The sequence below is a fragment of the Elephas maximus genome, chromosome 2, assembly GCF_024166365.1.
Source record: "Elephas maximus indicus isolate mEleMax1 chromosome 2, mEleMax1 primary haplotype, whole genome shotgun sequence".
Lineage (NCBI taxonomy): Eukaryota > Metazoa > Chordata > Mammalia > Proboscidea > Elephantidae > Elephas > Elephas maximus.
The window spans coordinates 218,945,766-218,971,148 of NC_064820.1; the positions used below are offsets into that span (position 1 = coordinate 218,945,766).

Below are 25,383 nucleotides of genomic sequence, written 5' to 3' on the forward strand. Positions count from 1 at the left end.
AGGAACTACTGATACACACGACTTGGATGAATCTCAAATGCATCGTGCTAAGTGAAAAAGCCAGATTCAAAGGCTACATGTTGTAAAATAATATTTATGACATCTCCGAAAAGGCAAACTACAGGGACTGAAAACAGATTAGCGCTTGGAAGGGGCACAAGAGAAGGAGGGGTTGAGCACAAAGGTGTCCGAGGCAATTCTGGGGGGTGAGGGAGACATTCTGTATCTTGACTGTGACGATTACAGTCTCAAAGACCTCTATGCTGGAAAGTATGATTCTTGTACGCTGTTATACCTCAACTTAAAAAAATGCTAAGATAATCGACTATAAACAGAAATAGTTATTCTAGTTTCTTGACAATCACATCATATTCTAAAAGTGAGTAATATTTACACAAAAAACTACAAAAATCAGTCAGTTCACTAACAATGGAACTATAACAAAATACTAAGGTTATCAATTAGCATGGCTTGTATATACTTACTGCCAAAATACCAGAAATATCTTCATTCATTCAATAAACAGTTTTGGCATGCCTGTCATGTGTCAGACTAGGTACAGGGTAGTGAGCAAGACAGACAATATACGTCCACACTCAGGAGGGTTACACTCTACTATCACGTTCTAATGCAGTATCAATATGACGGAAGAGCAGGTTTCTTCTAAGGAATGCAGAACTCCAAAGGCCATAACAACTTTAACTGAGAGAAAGAATGGTTCAATGGTATGAAAGTAAATGCCACACATGTATGTTTTTAAAGTCACAGTCACCAATTCAAGAATCTAGAATTCAAATGAGTATCAACCCATGGTCATCTTTAAAAAAAAAAAAAAACTGCCAAATACGAAAATGAATGTGGTTCAGTGGTAAATGTGGCCAAAGGATGAGAAACTGTTGTTTTCCTACCAGCTAAGAAGAGTTTCCTGACAGCAGGGGTGGGTTCAGTGGTAGAATTCTTGCTTTTCATGTGGGAGACCCAGGTTTGACTCCTGCCAAATGAACCTCAAGGACAGTAACCACCTATCTGTCAGTGGGGCTTGAGTGTTGCTGGGTTGCTATGATGCTGAGCTGGTTTTCTCAGAATTTCTAGACTCAGACAGACTAGGAAGAAAGGCCTGGTGATCCATCTCTGAAAATCAACCAATGAAAACTTATGAATTACAATGGTCCAATTCCATTGTGCGTGGGATTGCCATGAATCAGGGCTAACTCAACTGAAGCTAACAACAAAGTTTAGTGAAGTCCTTGGGTGGTCCAAACAAAGTACTCAGCTGCTAACCAAAAGGCTGGAGGTTTAAGTCCACCCACGGGCTCCTCAGAAGAAAGGCCTGGTGATCTACTTCTGAAAAATCAGCCACTGAAAACCCTGTGGATCGCAGTTCTACTGTCACACACGTGCAGTCACCGGCAACTGGTTTTTAAGAGTTTGCTACTTCAAAAACTCAAAATAGACAGCAGGAGCAGCAAGGTAAAGTGAGGAGGCTGCTTCTAGGCAGAGGCCACACTACGAGCAAAAGATGCAGGATGGTCCATTTGGGTAATGACAGTAATTCGGGGCTGAGGGGGAATCTGTAATATGGGTATGGGTTGGGGGGTTGGCAGGGGAGGGAGAATAGGAAGGTGGTGAGAAACCATTTCAGCTCCATTTAGGGGCAGGACAGGAGTCAGAGATGCCAGCAAGGAGGCCTCTGACATGATCCAGAGGAAGAACGGCAAAGGTCTGAAGGATGGAGGAGAAAAGGGGACAGAATGGAAAAATAATAAGGCTGTGCCAAACCTTAAGTTACTGTCACAATCAACTGTAGCCACCTCTGTAAGAACACTTGCCATGGAGTCAATTCCAACTCATGGAGACCCCACATGTGTTAGAGTAAAATGGTGTCCCATAGGGTTTTCAACAGCTGATTTTTCGGAAGTAGATTGCCAGACCTTTCTTCCAAGGCACCTGTGGGTAGACTTGAACTGCCAAACTTTTGGTCAGCAGCTAAGTGCTCACTTGTGTGTACTGCTCAGGGACTCCAACAACCTTTATATTGTTGCCAGGTGCTGTCAAGTCGATTCCAACTCACAGTGACTCCATGTGACGGAACAGAACTGCCCCATAGGGTCTTTTAGGCTGTAATCTTTACAGGAGCAGATTGCCAGGTCTTTCTCCAACAGAGATGCTGGGTGGGCTCAAACTGCCAACCTTTTGATTAGCAGCTGAGCGCTTAACCATTGCACCATCAACCCAAAAAATCAAACCTGTTACCACTGAGTCAATCCTGACTCACAGTGACTTTACAGGACAGAGCAGAACTGCCCCACAGGGTTTTCAAGGCTTTCATCTTTACGGAAGCAGACTGCCACATCTTTCTCCTACAGAGTAGCTGGTGGGTTCAACCTGTCAACCTTTCAGTTAGCAGCTGAGTTCTTAACCACTGCACTACCAGAACTCCTTAAACACTCTACAAGAGTGCGCACTGTGAGATCTGAATGAAGGGGAAACGATGGAAACTGTGTTTAGACAAAATGGGAAAGGGCGAATCCTCTACGAACCAGGAAAGGCTTGAAGAAGGAAGGAGTCGTGCAGGAACCTGCTCTGTTTCTCAGTGGCAATACTACAGCCAATCCAAGGCTGGAAGAAGGCAGGGCGCTGCAGCACAGCTCAGAGGTCAGAACAGGGAAGACGGATTTGGCACCAACACGAAGGAAACACTCTTGGGGATGCTGCTGGAGAACGAATGTGGTGACGATTTTGCTCCTTAACCCCTTGCCGAAGATCTCCATGCCTTCTGTAGGAACAACGAACCTCAGAGACTTGGGATCCAGACAGAGCTTAGCCACCACTAAAAAAAACTCATCACTAGCCACGTGATAATGGCGAGCCCCAAACCTTCACAGGAGTTGGGGCCAGACGACCCCTCCAAAGACCTTTCCAACTCTAAAATTCAAATCCTCAACCTGCAGTCAATCTATGCCAAAACCACCCCAAAACTTACTGGGCAAAAACAACCATTCCATTGTTTTGTGGATCTGAAATTTTGTGGTTCAGAAACTCAGGAAGGGCTGGTTGGGCAGTACCATCTCTGATTCGCATAGCATCAGCTGGGGTGGCTGGGACTGGCAGATCCACTTCCAAGATGGCTTCCTCATTCACATGTCTGGCCCTTCAATGCTCGTTGGCCTCTCTCCACAAGGATCTCATGGCCCTTGGCCTCCCTCTAAATGTGGCACCTTGTGCTCCTTGGTCTCTCTTGCCACATGGATCTTAGTCTGTGGCCTCTCTCTCTACATAGAAACTCAACAGGTCTTCAAAAAATAAATTTATAAGCATCATTATCTCCCTAACTTCCTGCTCAATGACTTTTCTCTCAACTGGACTGGTTGAACCTTGAATCGCCTTCTTCTAAGGGATAAAAAAAAAAGAAATGAAAATCACTGTGACATTAAAATTTGTAGCTCAAAATAAACTTTTCCTCGAAGTGCCTTCTGGTGTATAAAATACGCATAGCAGATCATCAGCTACCTCGCACTCTAGTTTCTGACTTGGTGGCCACCCCAATTGAAGATGCAATATCATCTTTTTCACACAACCAGTAGAGTTGTCAACTAAACCTACAAAAGACTCTCCATATGAGGGTTGGGGTGATGTATGCAGAGCTAATTTACCCTCCCCCCTAGAGCTGACTTCCTTACCCTGCCTCAAAGAGTACACAGATGAAAAGGAAGAGGAAAAGTGGCCTCACTTCCTAACCTCTAAAAACAGGAGAACAATGGTACTAAAGTCAAAAAATTGTTGTGAACATTAAATTAGATCATCAGTGCAGAACGCTTATGGTGGTGTTTGGTATTGAGTAAAAGCTCAATAAATGAAAACCAATAATGGGCACCAACTGGAGAGAAGAGGAATGAGATACTGAAGCCTATAGCAGGCAAGGATTATCGGAGTCCCCCTTTCAAAAGAGCCTCCCTTGAAATCTTATCAATTAAAATCAATTTCCTTAACCAGATCTTCTCTCAAAAGACCAACTATCTCAAGGGGAAGTTGCAGCTAAGCGCCAGTTGTTTACTTCTTCATGCCAGTAATTTAAAAGACATAATCCGAAAGAATGAATCCCATCATCAGCAAGTTTAGATCAGTAGCTCTTCGGGGGTTTCCAGTAAGCCCAGACAAAGAGGAGGACACTGAACAGAGACAAAGGACCGTGGCACACTCACAACTGAAGGACAAGGAGAGGAAGGATGGCTTAGGGTCCAGTTCAAACATGGTCCTGTGTTGTTTGTTGGCTCTTTTATAGCATAGTGGTGGACGTCAAAGCCAAGGCCCACCCTGTAGGTCCAGTGCCCTTGTAACCAAGAGAAGGGATATGTAAGAGAACCTCATGAGGTGCATGAGTCAATGTGACAACGGATTGGTGTCTGGGACAGGCTTTTCCTGTGTGAGGACCCTGAAATTGGGAAAGGCCTTGGAGAACACCCCCTCAGTGTATGGGTGAGGACACCAAGACACGACAGGCTAAATTTAATTAAACAACCAGAGATTTTACTTTAAATGTGGTACAGGTGTAAATACCAAGTAAAAAGGGCCAATGAAAAGCAAGGCTATCATCAAATGGTGATACCTGGAATTTCTGGTTTTGAAACTTTTCTGAGAGCCAGGAAAAGAACTTGAGCCACTGAGTTAAAGTTTAGAAAGAAAGGAGCAAAAAGACTGTGAATACTATTCATAAAAAGTAGAAATTAATAAAAGTTAAACAGGCACCCTTCACACAGGAGTTTTAAATTCTAATCTTGGTGTGTCATGTGGTTTCAAGGGTTAGATACTACATATTAGCAGGATTATGAGCTAATAATTATTTGATTTCAGAGTTCAAAAACATTAAAACTCACAAAAGGTTTGGAACTTTGACAATGGTTTGGAACTACTGGCATAAAGTAAGCATAAAGACTCCAGACTATAAACCACTATAAACCAAATGTTTAGGAGGGCGCCAATTACAGAGGAGTCTGGGAGCTGGCATAATCACATGTCTGAGTAATGACAAGGGAATATAGGGAGCTGACCGAAGAAAACGCTTTGTATAGCAAGCCTGAAGTTACATACAGGCATACCCACTACCCACTGCCGTCGAGTTGATTCTGACTCATGGCAACCTTACAGGACAGAGTAGAACTGCTCAGAGGGTTTCCAAGGAGTGGCTGATGGATTCAAACTGCTGAACTCTTGGCCAGCAGCCAAGCTCTTAACCACTGCACCACTGGGCATACCTCAGAGATACTGTGGGTTTGGTCCAGACCACTGCAATAAAGTGAATACTGCAGTAAAGCAAGTCACGCATTTTTTGGTTTCCCAGTGCATATAAAAGTTATGTTTCTACCATACAGTAGTCTGTTAAGTGTGCAATAGCGTTACGTCTAAAAAAACAATGTACACACCTTAACTAAAAAATACTTTATTGCTAAAATATGTTAACCATCATCTGAGCTTTCAGCTAGTTGTCATCTTTTTGCCAGCAAAGTGTCATGCCTGAAGGCTGGGGTGGCTGTGGCAATTTCTTAAAATAAGGCAACGATGAAGTTTGCCACATTGATTGGCTCTTTCTTTCACAAAAGATTTCTCTGTAGCATGCGATGTCGTTTGATAGCATTTTACACACAGTGCAGCTTCTCAAGCCCTGCCGCTGCTTTATCAACTAAGCTTATGTAATATTCTAAATCCTTTGTTGTCATTTCAACAATGCTCACAGCGTCTTCACCAGGAGCAGATTCCATCTCAAGAAACCACTTTCTTTGCTCATCCATAAGAAGCAACTCCTCATCCACTACAGTTTTATCATGAGATTGGCAGCAATTCAGTCACATCTTCAGGCTCCACTTCTAATTCTAGTTCTCTTGCTATTTCTACCATATCTGCAGTTACATCTTGAACCCCTCAAAATCATCTGTGAGGGCTGGACTCAATTTCTTCCAAACTCCTGTTAATGTTGATATTTTGACCTCTTCCCGTGAATCACGAATGTTCTTAATGGCATCGAGAAAGGTGAATCCTTTCCAGAAGGTTTTCAATTTACTTTGCCCAGATCCATCAGAGGAATCACCATCTATGGCAGCTATAGCCTTGTAAAATGTATTTCTTAAATAATAAGACTTGAAAGTCAAAATTACTCATTGATCCATGGGCTGCAGAATGGATGTAGCGTTAGCAGGCATGAAAACAACATTAATCTCCCTGTACATCTCCATCAGAGCTCTCGGGTGACCACCTGCACTGCCAATGTGCAGTCATATTCTGAAAAGAATATTTTTTTTCTGAGCAGTAGGTCTCAACAGTGGGCTTAAAATATTCAGTAAACCATGTAAACAGATGTGCTGTCATGTAGGTTTTGTTCTATTTACACAGCACAGGCAAAGTACATTTAGCATAATCCTTAAAGGTTCTAGGATTTTTGGAATGGTAAATGAGCACTGACTTCAATTTAAAGTCACCAGCTGCATTAGCCCCCTAACACAAGAGTCATCCTGTCCTTTGAAGCTTCGAAGCCAGGCATTGACTTCTCTCTAGCTATGAAAGTCCTAGATGGCATCTTCTTCCAATGCAAGGCTGTTCCGTCTACATGGAAGATCTGTGGTTTAGTGTAGCCGCCTTCATCAGTATCTCAGCTAGATCTTCTGGAGAACCTGCCGCAGCCTCTAGATCAGCACTTGGTGCTGCACCTTGCACTTGTGTGTTATGAAAATGGTTTCTTTCTCTAAACCTCATCAACCAACCTCTGCTAACTTCAAATTTTTCTTCTGCAGCTTCCTCACCTCTCTCAGCCTTCACAGAAATGAAGAAAGTTAGGGCCTTGCTCTGGATTAGGCTTTGACTTAGGGGAATGTTGTGGCTGGTTTGATCTTCTATCCAAACCACTAAAACTTTCTTCATATTAGCAACAAGGCTGTTTCACTTTCTCATCATTCGTGTGTTCACTGGAGCAGCACTTCTCATTTCCTTCAAGAACTTTTCCTTCACACTCACAATTTGGCTGTTTGGCACAAGACACCTGGCTTTCAGCCAGTCTTGGCTTTCGACACACCTTCCTCACTAGCTTAATCGTTTCTGCTTTTGATTTAAAGTGAGAGATGGGCGACTCTTTCACTTCAACACTTAGAGGCCATTGTTGGGTTATTAACTGACCTAATTTCAATACTGTCATGTCTCAGGGAATAGGGCGGCTTGAGGACAAGGAAGAAACGAGGAACGGACAGTCAGAGCAATCGGAACACACACAAGATTTATTTCTCGATTGAGTTCGCTGTCTTATACGGGCGTCGTTCACAGCACCCCGAAACAATTACAACAGTAATATTAAAGGTCACTGATCACAGATCACCATAACATATATAATGAAAAGAGTTTGAAATATTGCAAGAATTACCAAACCCTGACACAGACACATGAAGTGAGTACATGCTACTGGAAAAATGGCTCAGATAAACTTACTCAACACAGGGTTGCCACAAACCTTCAATTTGTGAAAACGCACTATCTGTGAAGCACAATAAAGCGGAACACAATAAAATGAGATATGCCTGTAATGAACAACACGAACAGCCATGGAATTGAAATCCTGGTCAGGATCAAATCATGTATGAGTGATAGGCAATCTTGTATCATCCAAATCCAAGCTGAGTAGAGAATGCAGGTGAAGTTCAGGAACAGAGGAAAAGAGAGGAAGCCAGCAGCAAATAAGGCTAATAACCCCTAAAGGGCTGTGGGCATAAAGCAAGAGCTCAGAAAATGAGGACTGGAAGGCAGATCACACCTTATACAAAGTGGTTCAAGGGTTCTCTCTCCCTGCCTTAGGTTAATCCACGCAAGTCTGATCCCTGGTCAGATCCCCTATGGTAACTGTAAGAACCCACTGTGGAGAGCTTGGGAATGTAATGTGGATAATTCTGGGGAATGTTTAAGGGGTGGGGGAAGAGGAGACGCAGAAGAATTTTACTTTTCATTCGAAATTATTTTGTATTACTTTAATTTTCTAAGCCAGAAAATTATGTATTTAATATACTTAAAATTTACAAAACTAGTTTAAATCATGTGTTCTGGGTATTTCATGTATAACGTGGGAAAGTAATAAAGTTTGAATACATTAGAAGAAAGAAGAGTGTAAGGAAATAGAGTTTGCATAAAGTACGGGCAGGATCACAAACCGGTGTAAACTTTGAGAAGGGTGATGCATCAATGCTCACACATCATTGGTAAGATACACACCAGAAGTTAGCGTTTTACATTTTCTTGAATATTTATTCAGTCTCATAAAAGAAATATTTTTACTTTTTGGCCTAAAGATTTTTGGACATTGTAAAATTGAACACTCGTCAGTATTTAAATGCCTACTGCTATCCGACAGCACTGGGTTTTTGTTTTTGTTTTTGTTTTTTAATTATATTTCTACACAATTTCCTAACATTTAAGCATTGCATTTAAAAAAGACTGGATGGCCTACATGTCCCTCAGGCAGCCTTCCATAAAAATACCACTGCTTGTAAAGTTCTGGGTAAGAACTGGACAATAGACTCAGTGGCGATATTCTCTAACAGGAACCTGAAGTCCAGATGTTCTATGATGAGGAACAAACCTAATGCTTTATCAAAATTGTCGCTGTTAGCTGCCACGGAGTTGGCTCCCAACTCACGGTGACCCCATGTCACAAGTGAACAATACACTGCCTGATCCTGTGCCATCCCCATGATTAAGTTGTGGATTGGACTGTTGTGACTCACAGGGTTTTCACTGGCTGATTTGCAGAAGTAAATCGCTAGCCCTTTCTTCCTACTCTTAGTCTAGAAGCTCTACTGAAACCTGTTCAGCGCCATAACCAAAAACCAAAAATTCCATTGCTGTAGTCGATTCCAACTCACAGTGATCCTGCAGGACAGAGTAGACTGCCCTACAGGGTTTCCAAGGAGCGGCTGGTGGATTCGAACTACCGACCTTTTGATTAGCGCCAAGCTCTTAACCACTGGGTCACTAGGGCTCCTTCAGCATCATCAATAAAAAGAACCAAACCCATGGCCCTCGAGTCAATTCCACCTCATAGTGACTGTACCGGACAAGGTAGAACTGCCCAGTTTCCAAGGAGTAGCTTGGTGGATTCAAACTGCTAACCTTTTGGTTAGCAGCCATACTTCTTAACCACTATGCCACGCATCATAAAAAAATAGCAACATGCAAATCTCCACTTACAGATTGGTGGTAACCACATGTGAGGTGCACTGACCGAGAATTGAACCCAGGTAGCCTACTTGGAAGGCAAGAATTCTACCACTAAACTCCCATAGTTCTCATAACAAAATTAAGAGCTCTAACTGAGGAGACTGCCCCATCACCTACACAGAGGTGGACCAAGTGGTTGCCTATGATAGACCCAAACCTCTGGCTGCAAAGTTTTGAGTCTACTCTAGCACAAGAATGAATGGAAGCTGAAAACTCATACAACTTCTACTTTTAAGCAATGAAGCTTCCTGATAAAGCCTCCAAGAAAATGTAGTTGTAAACTGTACTCTTAAGCAACTGAATGATTTAATCAGCGAAACTGAATGTTTGGATTTAAGTCAACAACTGTTGGGGAATACGCATCAAAGATGATGATCTGGGTTTTGTACATGTGTGTGTGCTTTAGGTGAAAGTTTACAGTGCAAATTAGCTTCTCAATCAAAATTTTTACACAAATTGTTTTGTGACATTGGTTGCAACTGATTTGGGTTTTACAGTAATTATCTTACAATCCTGACAATACAAAGTGTCTTAGGCTGGGTTCTCTAGAGAAGAAAAACAAGTAAACCTTATAAATACACATAGGGAGAGAGATTTATACCAAGGAAATGGCTTGCACAGTTGTAGAGGCTGCAACGTCCCAAGTCCACAGTCAGAAGAGAGGCTTCTCCTGATTCACACAGTCGCGGGGGCTGGTGAACCCAAGATTGGCAGGTTAGAGAGCAGGGCTCTTGCTCACAGGCTGTGAAGACAGATGAACCCCAAGACCGGCAGGCAAGGCTAGGTAAGCTGGTACCTCAAGTCCCAAGAACCGGGGGTCAGACAAACGGGAGCCAGCTACAGGGTCCAGAACGAAAAAAAGCCCTCAAGCCCCACCAGAACATCCACCCACACTTGATGCAGGCCACACGCCCAAGGAAACTCCCCTTCAACCGACTGGCTACTCCCAGCAGATCTCATTATGGGGGTGATGACATAGCAAATCTCAACAGGGGAGTGACCACAACATCTCACGACTGCCAAAACACTGAGAATCACGGCCCATCACACAAAGGAAGGGCCAACTTTTGGTGGATGTCTTTCCTGGTACATGAGAGTAAAAGTAAAAATAAGAATATTATCATGGGGGGAGGAGCAGTGAAGATTAATGGACAAGTGATCCAACTTTGTATACCACTAGAGATTGGCCCAAAGGCTCAGAGGACAGCCGGTGTAACCTTTCCAGAGTTACTCAGAGGCCAAGTTCTATCCGAGCACCAGTAACCTGGGTCAGTATAGCTTAATCAAGTAGAGGTTCCTATCAACAGAGTCAAAGGTTACAAGTTAGAGGAGTACAATGGGGAATGCATTGCAAATGTGGTGCACGGAACTGCTTTTAATATGGTTTTTCTAGCCATGGTCTTGTAACCCACAAAATGATTGAGTGGGACTATGCAAATAAGGTGCCTGTGGCCCACCAAGGAACTGGTCAGTTTTGCCATGCTGGTAGGTTTAAAAAAAGCCAATCCCAGAGAGCAAGTGGGGACCTCACTACCATCAAGAGACAAGAGTTGAGCAACTCCTCTGGACCACGTTGAGCGCTGAGAACCTCCTAGACCCAGAAGACAGAGCTGTAACATGTGGAAACCGATGAGAAGGCTAGAGGTGGCAACAAGCACAGCAGAGTCCAGCGACAGCGGAACCAGGAGACCAGTCAACCTTCAGGTTAGCAGCCAATCACAAACTGCTTGCGCCACTCAGAGATAGGAGGTTAAAAATTCCTGTTGTTGTTGTTAGTTGCCATGGAGTCAACTCCTTTTGGAAGCAGATCATCAGGCCTGTCTTCCAAGGCACCTGTGAGTGAGTTTGAACCACCAAACTTTCAGCTAGTGGTTGAGTGCTTAACTGTTTGCGCCAGTACATTTGAAATGAAAATGGAAACCTGGCTTCAAAGTAAAACTTTTCCACAATCTATCTGTGCTAAGAGGTAAGATCTTGACAAGCAAGGGCAGGGCAGAGGAATGGAGAATAAGGGAGCGGAGGAGTAGAGAGCAGAATGGAGGAGAATGAGGGGGCAGAGGAATGAGGATGTGGGGGCAGAGGAGCAGAGGAAAGCAGAATGGAGAAAAAGGAGGCAGAGGAGTAGAGGAGAGCAGAATGGAGGGGAGAATGAGGGGGCAGAGGAATAGAGAAGGACAGAATGGAGGAGGATGTGGGGGCAGAGAAGCAGAGGAAAGCAGAATTGAGAAAAAGGAGGCAGAGGAGTAGAGGACAGCAGAATGGAGCAAAGTGAGGAGGCAGAGTAGAGGCGAGAAGAATGAGAGGGGCAGAGAAGTAGAGGAGAGGAGAATGAGGAAGCAGATGAGTAGAGGAGAGCAGAATGGGGAATGAGGGGGCAGAGGAGTAGAGGAGAGGAGAATGAGGGGGCAGAGGACAGGAGAGCTGAATGGAGAAGAATGAGGGGGCAGAGGAGAATGAGGAGGAGGCAGAGGAGCAGAGTTGAATGGAGGAGAATGAGGGGGCAGAGGAGAGCTGAATAGAGGGGAATGAGGGGGCAGAGAAGCAGAGGAGAGCAGAATGAAGGAGAATGAGGGGGCAGAGGAGTAGAGGAGAGGAGAATGAGGGGGCAGAGGACAGGAGAGCTGAATGGAGGAGAATGAGGAGGCAGAGAAGAGTAGAATGAGGAGGCAGAGGGGAGGAGAGCTGAAGAGAGGGGAATGATGGGGCAGGGGAGTAGAGGAGAGGAGAATGAGGAGGTAGAGGACAGGAGAGCTGAATGGAGGAGAATGAGGGGGAGAGGAGAATGAGGAGGAGGCAGAGGAGCAGAGTTGAATGGAGGAGAATGAGGGGGCAGAGGAGAGCTGAATAGAGGGGAATGAGGGGGCAGAGGAGTAGAGGAGAGCAGAATGGAGAATGAGGAAGCAGATAAGTAGAGGAGAGCAGAATGGAGAATGAGGGGGCAGAGAAGAGTAGAATGAGGAGGCAGAGGAGAGGAGAGCTGAGTAGAGGAGAGGACAATGAGGTACAGGAGCAGAGGAATGCAGAATGGAGGAGAATGGGGGGCAGAGGAGTAGAGAAGAATGGGGGAGAATGAGGGAACAGAGGAGCACAGAAGAGCAGAATGGAAAATGAGGAGGCAGAGGAGTAGAGAAGAACGGAGGAGAATGAGGGAGCAGTGAGTGACATGAGTACAAGGGAGGCCACAGACAGGACAGTGAGGAGAAAGCTGCATCCTGGGTCAGCTCAGCCCAAGAGAAGGAATACAAAGACGTGGAGGAAAGTGGGAGTTGGAGGGCGCCTGTTTTAGGAAGGTGCACGAGGACAGAACGGGCAGTGTCTTAGTCATCTAGTGCTGTTATAACAGAAATACCAAAAGTGCATGGCTTTAACCAAGAGAAATTTATTTCTTCACAGTAAAGTAGGCTAGAAGTCCAAATTCAGGGCGTCCGCTCTAGCGGAAGGCTTTCTGTGGGCCTTCTCATCAATCTTCCCCAGGACTAGGAGCTTCTGCATGCAGGGACCCCGGGTGCTCTGCTCCGGGCACTGCTTTCTTGGTGGTATGATGTCCTACCTCTCTGCTTGCTTCCCTTTCCTTTTTCTCTTTTTTTTTGTTTGTTTTTTTATTGTGCTTTAAGTGAAAGTTTACAAATCAAGTCAGTCTCTCATACAAAAACTTAAATACACCTTACTATGTATTCCTAGTTGCTCTCCCTGTAATGAGACAGCACACTCCTTCTCTCCACTCTCTATTTTCATGTCCATTCAGCCAGCTTCTGACCCCCTCTGCCTTCTCACCTTGCCTCCAGACAGGAGCTGCCTGCATAGTCTCATGTGTCTACTTGAGCCAAGAAGCTAACTCCTCACCAGTATCATTTTCTATCTTATAGCCCAGTCCAATCCCTGTCTGAAGAGTTGGCTTCGGGAATGGTTCCTGTCTTGGGCTAACAGAAGGTCTGGGGCCCATGGCCTTCAAGGGTCCTTCTAGTCTCAGTCAGAACATTGTCCGGTCTTTTTACGAAAATTTGAGGTTTGCATCTCACTGTTCTCCTGCTCCCTCAAGGATCCTCTTTTGTGTTCCCTGTCACGGCAGTCATCGGTTGTAGCTGAGCACCATATAGCTCTTCTGGTCTCAGGCTGATGGAATCTCTGGTTCATGTGGCCCTTTCTGTCTCTTGGGCTCATGTTTATCTTGTGTCTTCGGTGTTCTTCATTCTCCTTTGTTCCAGGTGGGTTGAGACCAATTGGTGCATTTTAGATGGCCTCTTGCTAGCCTTTAAGACCCCAGAAGCCGCTCACCAAAGTGGGATGCAGAATGTTTTCTTAATATATTTTGTTATGCCAACTGACCTAGATGTCCCCTGAAACCATGGTCCCCAGACCCCCGGCCCTGCTGCTCTGGCCTTCAAAGCCTTTGGTTGTATTCAGGAAACTTCTTTGCTTTTGGTTTATTCCAGTTGTGCTGACGTCTCCTGTATTGTGTGCTGTCTTTCCCTTTGCCTAAAATAGCTCTTGTCTACCTAATTAGTGAATGTCCCCTCCCTCCCTCCCCACCCTTGTAACCATCAAAGAATATTTTCTTCTGTATTTAAAATATTTCTTGAGTTCTTATAATAATAGTGGTCTCATACTATATTTGTCCTTTTGCAACTAATTTCACTCAGCATAACGCTTTCCAGATTCCTCCATGTTATGTCTCACAGATTCATCATTGTTCTTTATCACTGTGTAGTATTGCATTGTGTAAATATACCATTCATCCATTGATGGGCACCTTGGTTGCTTCTATCTTTTTACTATTGTAAACAGTGCTGCAATGAACATGGGTATGCATATATCTGTTCACATGAAGGCTCTTATTTCTTTAGGATATATTCCACGGAGTGGGACTGCTGGATTGTATTGTAGTTCTATTTCTAGCTTTTCAAGGAAGTGCCAAGTAGATTTCCAAAGTGGTTTTTACCATTTTACATTTCCAGCAGCAATGTATAAGTGTTCCAGTCTCTCCACAACCTCTTGAACATTTATTGTGTTTTTTGGATTAATGCCAGACTTGTTGGAGTGAGATGGTATCTCATTGTAGTTTTGATTTGCAATTCTCTAATGGCTAATGATCGTGAGCATTTCCTCAGATTATCTGTTAGCTGCCTGAATGTCTTCTTTGGTGAAGTGTCTGTTCATATCCTTTCCCCATTTTTTAATTGTGTTATTTGTCTTTTTGTTGTTGAGTGTTTGGAGTATCATGTCGATTTTAGAGATGAGAAACTGATCGGATTTCTTGTAGCCAAAATTTTTTCCCCGTCTGTAGGTAATCTTTTTACTCTTTCGGTGAAGTCTTTGGATGAGCATAAGTGTTTGATTTTTAGAAGCTCCCAGTTACCTAGTTCCTCTTCTGGTGCTTATGCATTGTTAGTAATGTTTTGTATACTGTTTATGCCTTGTACCAGGGCTCCCAGTGTTATCCCTATTTTTTCTTCCATGATATTTATTGTTTTAGACTATATATTTAGATTTTGATCTATCTGAGTTAGTTTTTGTGCACGGAGTGAGGTATGGGTCTTGTTTCAGTTTCTCTGCAGATGGATATCCAGTTATGCCAGCACCATTTGTTAAAGAGACTGTCTTTTCCCCATTTAACTGACTTTGGGCGTTGTCAATTATCAGCTGCTCATACGTGGGTGGATTTGTCTGGATTCTCAATTCTGTTCCATCGGTCTGTATATCTGTTGTTGTACCAGTATCAGGGTTCTAACTACTGTGGCGGTATAATACCTTCTAAAATCAGATAGTGTGAGGCCTCTCACTTTGTTCCTTCTTATCTCTTGAAAGATAAAAGGTGGTGCAGGCCACACCCCAGGGAAACTCCCTTTATACTGGATCAGGGATGATACCTGGGTAAGGGTGTTACAATGCCACCCTAGCCCTTTTTAACATAAAATTATAATCACAAAATGGAAGACACCCACACAACACTAGGAATCATGGCCTAACCAAGATGACACATTCTTCTGGGGGCCACAATCCAATCCATGACAGGTAGGTAAGGGAGGCAGCAGCCATTAGCTTCCTGGAACAAGTAGAGGACTTGGCCATCAGTAAGTAAAGTCAGGAGGGAATGCTGAAGGTCAATGCCAGTGGGCTCTGCTGACTCAGTATGGGGGCCTTTATGGGGAAGGAGTCAAAGGGTGGGGGGGGTGGGAATCACAGGACGAAAAGAGGTGCGTCTCCCCGACCTGCCCGTGCTGCAGCAGACTGCTGTCTGGAACAGCACCAAAGGCACTGGGTGGGAGGTGGAGCCTAATAAGCTCAGGGCCTGGGAGAGGGCATGGCTGGCAACAAGGGCAGAACCCAGGATGACGCAAGGTCTTGAGGGCTGGATTGGGGTCTGGGCTTTAGGAGGAAAGCAGAGGAAACCCAAGGATACTGGCTGAGTAAGGTCTGCTGGGGCGGGGCGAGGGGGCACAGGTGTGCATGAGGCACTGAGACTGGGCTGCCAGCAGAGTCTAGAAGCAGACACACCCACAGTGGTCCAACAGGCTTTACTACTGCTGAGGTCAGCACATCTGCTGCAACAAATATCAAATGAAGAATTGCACAGGTAAGTTTGCTGTATCCCCGTTTTTAACAGGCTCCTTTAAGTTTGAAAATACCACTCATGCATCGTGTAAGGTTTACTCTATGATTTAGGACAAGCTTCTTCAGAAAACCCACTGCTGTTGAGTCAATTCCAACTCATGGCGACCTCATGTGTTACAGAATAGAACTGCTCCATAAGGTTTTCTTGGTTGAAATTTTTACTAAAGCAGATCGCTAGGTCTTTCTGCCGAGGTACTTGCTGGGTGGGTTTGAACTGTCAACCTTTAAATTAGCAGTCGAGCGCAAACCATTTACGCCACCAAGGACCTCAGCCCTTTCAGTAGGAGACTATTAGTGAGAAAAGGAGACCCACTTAAAGTAAACATGACTGAGTATCCTAAAAGTTCATTCCTCCCACAAAATTATCTCGAGATCCCTCCTAACTCTAAGATCTATATTTTTATACTCTGAGTACTAGCAAAAGCATTTGCAATCATGGATCATTCATTTACCTAGAATTCAGTAGTACAAAGTAGAATAGTTAGGCTTTCTTCCCCCATACCATTCTAGCTTTGCAGTTTTTCTTCATAATAAACTGTTACGTACAGGATTGTTCCTCTTTAAATTTTTTTTTAAACTTGCACGTGAAATAAGACAAAACGCAAATACAGAGGTTCTTGCAGTAACAGTAATCAGCCCACCGTGCGTAAATTCCATATTATTGTAAGCTGGGCTTGCTGGGTAAAGTATCTTATGTTCTTCACAACCATACTATTTAACAGTGCCGTTTTCATGAGTACATGTGCCAGGACTAAAGAATGCAAAACATCCTGGATTTATAAAACAAATGAATTACGAAAAGATTTACTGCACGGCTCTTTTCACCAATAAATTTGTCTCATGTAAAGAAGACATAATTTATAACACATTTGACTTGAACTTTTCAATCAAAAACACATCTACTGCACCAAGCAAACAAGTATTCAGCAATACTAAAACCACTCAGCTTTCAGCACTAAGATGCTGTAATCTCTTTAGGGTCCACTTGATCACCGACCCTCCTCCTCCCAGCCAACAGTGGAGGCATCTGACAATCGGTAAAGGGTCTGGCACATGCCGATTATGCAATGTGTAGAGTACACTAAAAGCATAGTGAACACGGTGGCAGAGAAGGAGCACTTCTGAGCATGAACAGACACCATGGAGTATGGGGAAAGTGTAACGATACCACCACCTCATGTACAGGTTTTGGCAGAGCTTCCAGACTAAGACACACTAGGAAGAAAGACCTGGTGATCTGTTTCCAAAAATCAGCCCTGAAAATCCTATGGAGCACAACAGCCCGATCTGCAAACCATCACAGGGTGGTGTAGGACAGGGCAGTGTTTCATTCTGTTGTGCATGGGGTCACCACAAGTCAAGGGCTGACTCAACAGCAGCTAACAACCACAAGCACCATTTGAGCACCTACTACAGGTCAGAGCCCATAAAAATGTCTTAAAACATCATCTAATTCTCCCCGCAAAACCTTTGAGTAGGAATCATCTCCTTTCTACAGATGAAAATTAGAACCCTAAAAAGGCACGGAGTACTGGACTTGGGAATAGAATGATCTCAATTTAAACATTTGCTCTCATCGACGCCCTGAGCATGTCACTGAATTCTCAGAGCCTCTGTGTTCACAACCATATGATGGGGGAAATGCCACCTCCTTGCAGAATTTATGAGGATTGAAGCACTCTGTGAGCCGGAAAAGGCTACACAAATATACGCTATTATAGAACAATATTAGTTAAGCATTGTCATGGATTGAATTTTGTCCCCCCAAAACATGTCAACTTGGCTAGATCATGATTCCCAGTACTGTGTGATTGTCTACCATTTTGTCATCTGATGAGATTTTCCTATGTGTTGTAAATCCTATCACTATGACATTAATGAGATAGATTAACAGCAGTTATATTGATGAGATCTACAAGACCAGAAAGTGTCTTAAGCCAATCTCTTTTGAGATATAAAAGAGAGTAGGCAACAGAGAGACAGGGGGACCTCATACCACCAAGAAAGCAGTACTGGGAGCAGAGCATGACCTTTAGACCTGGGGTTCCTGCTTGGAGAAGCTCCTAGTCCAGGAGAAGATTGATGACCAGGACCTTCTTCCAGAGTCCACAGAGAAAGAAAGCCTTTCCCTGGAGCTGATGCCTTGAATTTGGACTTCTAGCCTACCAGGCTATGAGAGAATAATCTTCTGTTTGTTGAAGCCATCCACCTGTGGTATTTCTGTTATAGCAGCACTAGATGACCAAGACAAGCGTTCTCAGGGGAAATTAAAACTTTCACTGGAAATAAGGAATTAGGAAATTTTGATCATATTTCTGCATTGTCGCATACCATAACATGGGTCTCTGGAAACAAGTCAAGTTTTCAGATTTATTGAGGACTCATGGAGAGAAGGTGGCATGGTGGCAATGCTTCAAGCTCTGAGGAAGGGTCTATGCTCACTCTTGAGCCACGTGAACTGGGATGAAGATAATGGGAGGGTCAAACTCTGGCAAATTCTGTAGTAGACTATTTCCTATTCCTGAACTGAAGAGAAAATAATCATATTTGTAGGAATTCTGAATTATCTATTCCCACGCTTATTTGAACCATTCTCCTAAAATGACTGCACTACAGCAAACACAAGTAATGGAGAGTTCGGTGTTGTAGCTTTGGGGCTATGTCAAAATAAGAATAAACCTTACCAACAACATCTGCTTAGAATTTATATCTAAAATATCATTTGTAATTACAAAGTAAACCTATAATAGGCCTGTAAGGCCAGTTTCCCATTTCCGATCAATGCATTTATGTTAGTCTTATGGAATTTTGTTTCAATGTTTTAAGGCTTCAACTGTCATTTAATAAACAGTTTTTGAGCATCTTCTAAGAGGCAAGGGCTGGCGGGCCTAGCAATACAAATCAAGACAAAACAAAGCACTTTAGTTAGGTGGCCTCATAAAACAAAATCACTGCAACAAAAGGTAATCAGTGCAATCACAGAAGTATTCCCAAAATGCGTTTGTAACTTACTACAGGTGATTGTGAGTTACTGAAAACTCGTCTGAGTTGTTCTTTTTCTGACATTTGACCAGATAACGTTCCTCTGTTGTTGTCCGGTGCCATCGAATGGATTCCCACTCACAGCGAACCCATGTGACACAGTAGAACTGCCTCAGAGTTTCCTTTGCTGTTATCTTTAAAGCAGCAGATTGTCATGTCTTTTTCCTGGGGAGCTGCTGGGTGGGTTCAAACTGCCAACCTTTCAGTTAGCAGCTGAGCGCTTAACCACTGCACAACCAGGGCTCCTTAACATTCCACTACCCCATCAGAACCTCATTTTGTTATTAAAACTGTTCTTCTTAAAAGGAATTTTCTAAAATTTAAGTAATATTAAAATGAGGAATTATTGTAAGCTTATAAAATGAAATTTTAAAGTGGAAGAGTTGACACTGTAACAGAAATTAAAATGCATACTTCTAAGTAACGCATATGGCAAAGGAAAAAATCATAATGAAAATTAAAAAATGATTAAGTGGTACAATAATGAAAATACTACAAATCAAACCATGTGGGGTACAATTTTGGGATGTGGCCAAAAAGAAAACCAAACCTATTGTCCTCGAGTGGATTCCGACTCATAGTGACCCTACAGAACAACGTTTTTAGTTAGCAGCCGAGCTCTTAACCACTTCACCACCAAGGCAGTGGAGCATTATTTTTGGATATTTCCATATCCCCACAGAGAATGGGATTACTACACTATAAAGCCTCATTGGAAACCCTGGTGGGGTGGTAGTTAAGAGCTATGGCCGCTAACCAAAAGGTCGGCAGTTTGAATCCACCAGGCGCTCCCTGGAAACCCTATGTGGCAGTTCTGTCCTACAGGGTCGCTATGAGTCGGAATCGACTCGATGGCAATGGTTTTGGTTTGTTTTTTTTTGAGCAGTGTCTTCTGTGGCAGGGTGCGTTTGCTTTTTCTAAACTTTATCTCCTCTCCAACTCATTCTCATCTCACTTTCCTGGCCCCTACCCCTCTCCGGCAGGACCTGGTGGGATTACAAGGGTGACTGCTTTATAATTATATAATAAATAACAAAAACGTTGTTTGAAAACAAATTTGTGGGTTGCATGTAGCACTTAGTGCAAAACATCAGCATTTTTAAAAGATGGCTAAAATTTAATGAGCCAAACAGCCAGCTTATGAAGTTAAAAGAGTGTGCAGAATAAACCCAGAGAAACAGAAGAAGTATTTTAGAAAGATCATACAGCTAAGTGGCTTTAAAAGAAAAAAAAAGGCTGTCAAACGAGATGAACCTGAGTGTCCAAAAGTTTGGCAAAAAGAATAAATCTTTTACTTAACTTGGCTTGTTTCACAAATGTGTGTAAGCTCTTGCTTCACTTGGCTCACGTTACCTAGTCCTTGACTGAAACAAATAATGCAAAGAGGGGAATGAGGCCCTGGTCTCACACAAAGGATCATTCAAGCATCGGCACTTCAGGGAGGCTCCCTAAGTGCCCCTTGTACCCTTGCCGATGAAATGACTGACCTACTTTGGGCTCCCTTACATCATCCCAGTTGCCACTGGTTGGATTCTGAATCATGGTGACCCCATGTTTTACAGAGTAGAACTGCTCCATAGGGTTCTCAAGGCCGTGTGATCTTTTGAAGCAGATTGCCAGGCCTTTCTTTGGAGGCACCTCTGAGTGAGTTTGAACCCTCAACCTGTTGGCTAGTAGTCGAGCACTTAACAGACTGTGCCACCCAAGGTCTTACACCACAGACTCCTATTTGGGTACTTTACTGTCTCTAGTGCTACTTATTTACCCACATCTCTCTCTACTGACCTGTACACTTCTAGAGATGGACAGACACTGATTGAATGAATTTGTTTGGGTTAAATAACCACCTAAAAAAGAATGAGATTGATGAAGATGCACTGAAAGGTGTCCAAGATACATTACTGAACAAAAAAAGTAAGCGGTGTGTGTGTGTGTGTGTGTGTGTGTGTGTGTGTTGGGGCGGGGGAGGCATGCACTTATTATTCATAGAAGATCTCTGAAGAGCACACAAAGCACCAGTAGATACCTCCAGGCACAGGGAAGGGAGTAAGAAGATCAAAGAAGAGCTGGGCTTTTTACTCTGCATCCTCTGCACAGTAATTTCTAACATGGCATACATTACTTTTATAATAAAAAAGAAGATTCAACTGTGATTGTTTTCCCTTTAAATCATTTTTCCAAATTAGCATTTTATTCTAGGAAAAAAGTCCAAATGTCAATTTTACATCTACATATTAGTTAGGTTCTCTAACTTCTCTGAGTCCACAGAATTGAAGTCATTTTCACATATAGTGAAATCTGGGAGAGCTGGAACTCAGCAGACTGACTGCCCGGTTTCCCCAGGTCTTGCAAGCTGTCCGCCTTTGATGGGGTGTAGTCTTACCACTCTTCTATCACTCGTTTTAGAGGAAAATATTTGAGTGTTCCTTCCCTGACAAGTTTCTGCCTTACATAGGTTCTGGGTTTCACAGGTTTTACTGTACCTCCACAACTGAAATATCGAAAAGCCCAATAATAGAATGAACACACGTTCAGGGTAGAAGTCATCAGTCTTTAATTGAAATATTACAGTGTTATTTACAGTACTCCAAAGAAATTAGTAACCACCATTTCTACATACATTACAAATTCCTCCATTTTGCACAAAACAGTCACTCCTAGGGAGGCAGAATATTAGTGTTGGGTGGACAAGCTTTGAAATCACAGACCTGCCCTGGAATCCAGGCTCTGTTATTAGCGGTAATCGAGAACCTCTCCAGGCCTCAGTTTCCGCATCAGTAAAACGGAAGTCATGCTGTCTGGCGGTCAAACCCTACACCAGTGTGCTGCTGATGGAATATAAAACAGCTTTATGTGGTTAGGTGGACGAACATTGCTTTACTGCAATGACAATTATTTACTACCTCAAGTCCGGAATATTATTGCTTGAGATCATGCCAAAGTAGAAGGCAGCCACATCAAGCCATCTATGACAATTACAGGCCTTGTGCTCTCTCCATCCAAACCTGTCACTGTCTAGTCAATTCCAACTCAGCAATCCTGCATGACAGAGTAGAATGGCCCCATAGTTTCCAAGGAGTGTCTGGTGAATTCAAACTACTGACCTTTTGGTTAGCAGCCGAGCTCTTAACTGTGCCACCAGGGCTCTACTTTGTTCATGGGTGAGTCAAATCTTTAACTTGTTATGTCATTAGCTCCTACGTGCAGCTGGAGTTGGGGGTGGCAAAGAGGCCACCCATTGTCCCACAGCCATGGTGTAAATTAGACTTGAGATAGACTGTCCACAGGCAGTGAGATCTCTTCAAGCCCCCAAATGGTGAGGGTCTTGCTACTCAGAACTTAGTACTGGCCACCTACTCAACCTGTCTTGAATCAAAGATCAGAGCCCAACACAGGAGTCACAGGCATATGTTCCTCTATACATTTTTGTAAATTGATTTACGTTTTATACATTGTTGTTGTTAGCTGCCATCAAGTCAGTCACCAACTCATGGTGACTCCCCTGCACAATGGAATGGAACATGGCCTGGTCCTGTGCCATTCCCAAGATGGTGGGGGATCAGAGTGTTGTGATTCATATGGTTTTCACTGCCTGATTTTTCAGAAGTACTTTGCCAGCCCTTTCTCTCTAGTCCATCTTAGTCTGGAAGCGCCGCTGAAACCTGTTTGGCATCATAGCAACAGGCAAGGCACCACTTCACCATCTATTTGGGAGAAGCTATACTTTTTTTTTTTATACTATAGAGAGAGAGAGAAACCCTGGTGACATAGTGGTCAAGAGCCACGGACACTAACCAAAATGTCAGCAGTTCAAATCCACCAGGCACTCCCTAGAAACTCTATGGGGCAGTACTACTCTGTCCTATGTGGTCGCAGAGTCGGAATCGACTCAATGGCAAAAGTTCTAAGAATACAAACCAGTGAAGAAACTGAAACGTTACTGGTGGCACTGTAAAGTGATGCAGCAGCTTGGAATACAGTCCAGCAGTTCTTCAAAAGGTTAAACAGAGTTGCCGTAAGACTCAGCAACTCCACTTCTAGGCATATACCCATGTACCTGTGTGTTTTACTCACACAAAAATCCGTTAATACATCAACATTTATAGCAGAATCATTCATAATAGCCAAAAAGTAGAAACGACCCAAATGTCCATCAATGGATGAATGGATAAACAAAACCTGGTCTATCCAGAGAGAATATTATTCAGCTACAAAAAGCAATGAGGAACTAATGGGTGTGCCAACATGAATGAACTGTGAAAACATTACGCTAAGTGAAAGCAGCAGACACAAAGGGCCACATTTTGTATGATTCCACGTATGTGAAATGTCCAGAACAGACAAAACCAGAGACAGAAAGTAGTTTAGCAGTTGTCAGGAGCTGGGGAGTGGGGGCGGGGGTATAGAACGGGGAGTAACTGCTAACGTGTAGGGAGTTTCTTCGTGTTGTGATGAAAATGTTCTGGAATTAGGTAGTGGTGATGGTTACACAACACTGGAATATACCAAAAAACAGACTTCTACACTTTCAAAGGGTGAATTTTACATGGGGGTGACCACTGGAGTCTGTGTAAATATCCTGTTTTTCCAATAGTCTTTCAGCCCAAGGTTTTAGCATCTGTTCATGGCTACCGCCCGGTATTCGATCCCTTTTGAGCCTGCTCTGCATTCATGTGACCAACCATTGCTAACAATTTTTTCCAAGAAGTGTTAGAGCTAGCTGTAATTTCAACCCTGGCTGCAGATTAGAATCACCAATATCTCTGGGTGTGGGACCCGTCCAATGATATTTAAAAATTCCCTGGGTGATTCATTTCATGTAGAGGGAGGGTTGAGATCCCCCCAATTAGAGGAACCTTAGGGTATCGTCATTTTGCAAATAAGGAAACTGAGGCCGGAGGAGGTTGAAACTAGCACAAAACTTAGTAAAAGCACAGTTAAGGTTTTATTTTTTTAGACTTTCATTTTAATACGCCATTTCTTCTCTATGTTATTCAAAGAATAAAACCAGAAAAATGAGGAACTTGTGTATGGTGTAAGCGGTGACCACGACCTGATGCGCAAATTTCTGTTTTTAAGGTTAATTCTGCCGCTTGTTCACTGCTCCTTTACAGTCACTTTAGGAAGGACGGAAAGGGGTACTTGTTCATCGAGCCCTCAGGGATCCCTGAAAACTCCAGTCTAGGGCCCGAGGCCTTAGGATGTTCACGGGACCAGACGATCAGAGATGCACTGCCGGCGCCTGCCCGCTCGCCCCTGCACGCCCTGCAGACTAGGTGGCGCCTCCGCCGGGGTGCCCCCCGCAGGGCAGCCGGACGCGCGGGGGGACGCACCTGGAGGTGCATGCCAAACCCGCCCAGGGTCACCCAGAAGTGCGCGGGGCGTTGGACACCACGCAACCTGATGGCCCGCCCATCCCACTTACCCCGGCGTGATAAACCTTGTTTGCTCTTTTAATTTTGATGTCCAAGGAGGTCCCCATCGCTGATTCTCCGCAGTGGGCGCCACTTCCTGTCACACGTGACCCGATGGGAAGGAACGCCGCCCGCCCCCCTGCGGAATCCCCCGTCCCACCCCGCAGCCCGCAACTACGTCACGTGACCTCGCACGTTACGCCGGATCGACTCCCCCCTTTCAGGTGGCCAGGATGCCCTACGCCTTCCTCCTTCCGGCGCAGGGGCGGGCCTTAGCGCGGACAGAGGGGTAGTCACTCTTCGCCACGCCCCCATCCGGTGGGGGGCGGGACCAGGTCCACCCCACCCCTTTCGTAAAGGACAGTGTCACGCCGGAAATAGTCTCCTCCCGGCTTAGGAGAGGGAGGGGGAAGTTCTCGGCTCTCCCGGCATGCCCCACGGCAGAAGGGAGGCCTCGAGGCCGTTTCACCGGCGCAGCCAGCGTAGAAAAAGCGAGGCTCCCGTCAGGCTGTGCGGTGCAGCGAAGAGACGCGCTACTGAGTTAGCTTTAAGGCGGTTACAACGCCGAGCCTTGCGTCCCAGGCTGGGACAGTGTGAGCAGAGTGGCCACCTGAATGCGCCCCCTGCTCTCTCCCTAGGGTTCTGAGGCGTCGGCATTTCCTCTGGCTCTGCCTCGGCGCCGCTCCCTGCCCTTCTCGCGGGAGCGGTTGCGGTCTCCCGCCGGACGCGGCGTCGCACTCCCGTCCCACAATGCACTGATTGGCGAGGGCTCGGCTGTCCCGCCTCCGGCCCGTCGGCCGGGGGCCCAGGTCTGGGGAAGCGCCGGGTGACCTAGCAAGGTTCCGCGGAGCCGCGGGGAGTTGTGGGTATTCCCCAGGCGCGCATACCGAGCGCGTGTTAAATATTCATGTCTGTGCGCTCCAGACTGGTTGGAAAAGGAAAAGATAAACTCAAAGCTGAAGAGGACCTACCTTCCTCTCCCTATTATTCCCCGCAACAACTGAATAAGTAGATGCAGGATATGTATTCGCTTCTTTGAGGAACTGCCTGATCCAGTGAAGAAGCGCTT

The 25,383-nt window shown here is 44.4% G+C and overlaps 1 protein-coding gene across 1 annotated transcript in view; it reads right to left on the reverse strand.

Moving 5' to 3' along the window:
- VPS26C (VPS26 endosomal protein sorting factor C) overlaps positions 1-24,473 on the reverse strand; it is a 77,710-nt gene extending 53,237 nt beyond the window's left edge. Inside the window, exon 1 of the mRNA XM_049874838.1 lies at positions 24,326-24,473. Within this exon, the coding sequence (XP_049730795.1) occupies positions 24,326-24,382 (57 nt within the window). The 5' untranslated portion in view covers positions 24,383-24,473. The remainder of the gene's footprint in view (positions 1-24,325) is intronic.
- Between the last annotated feature and the right edge of the window lie 910 nt (positions 24,474-25,383).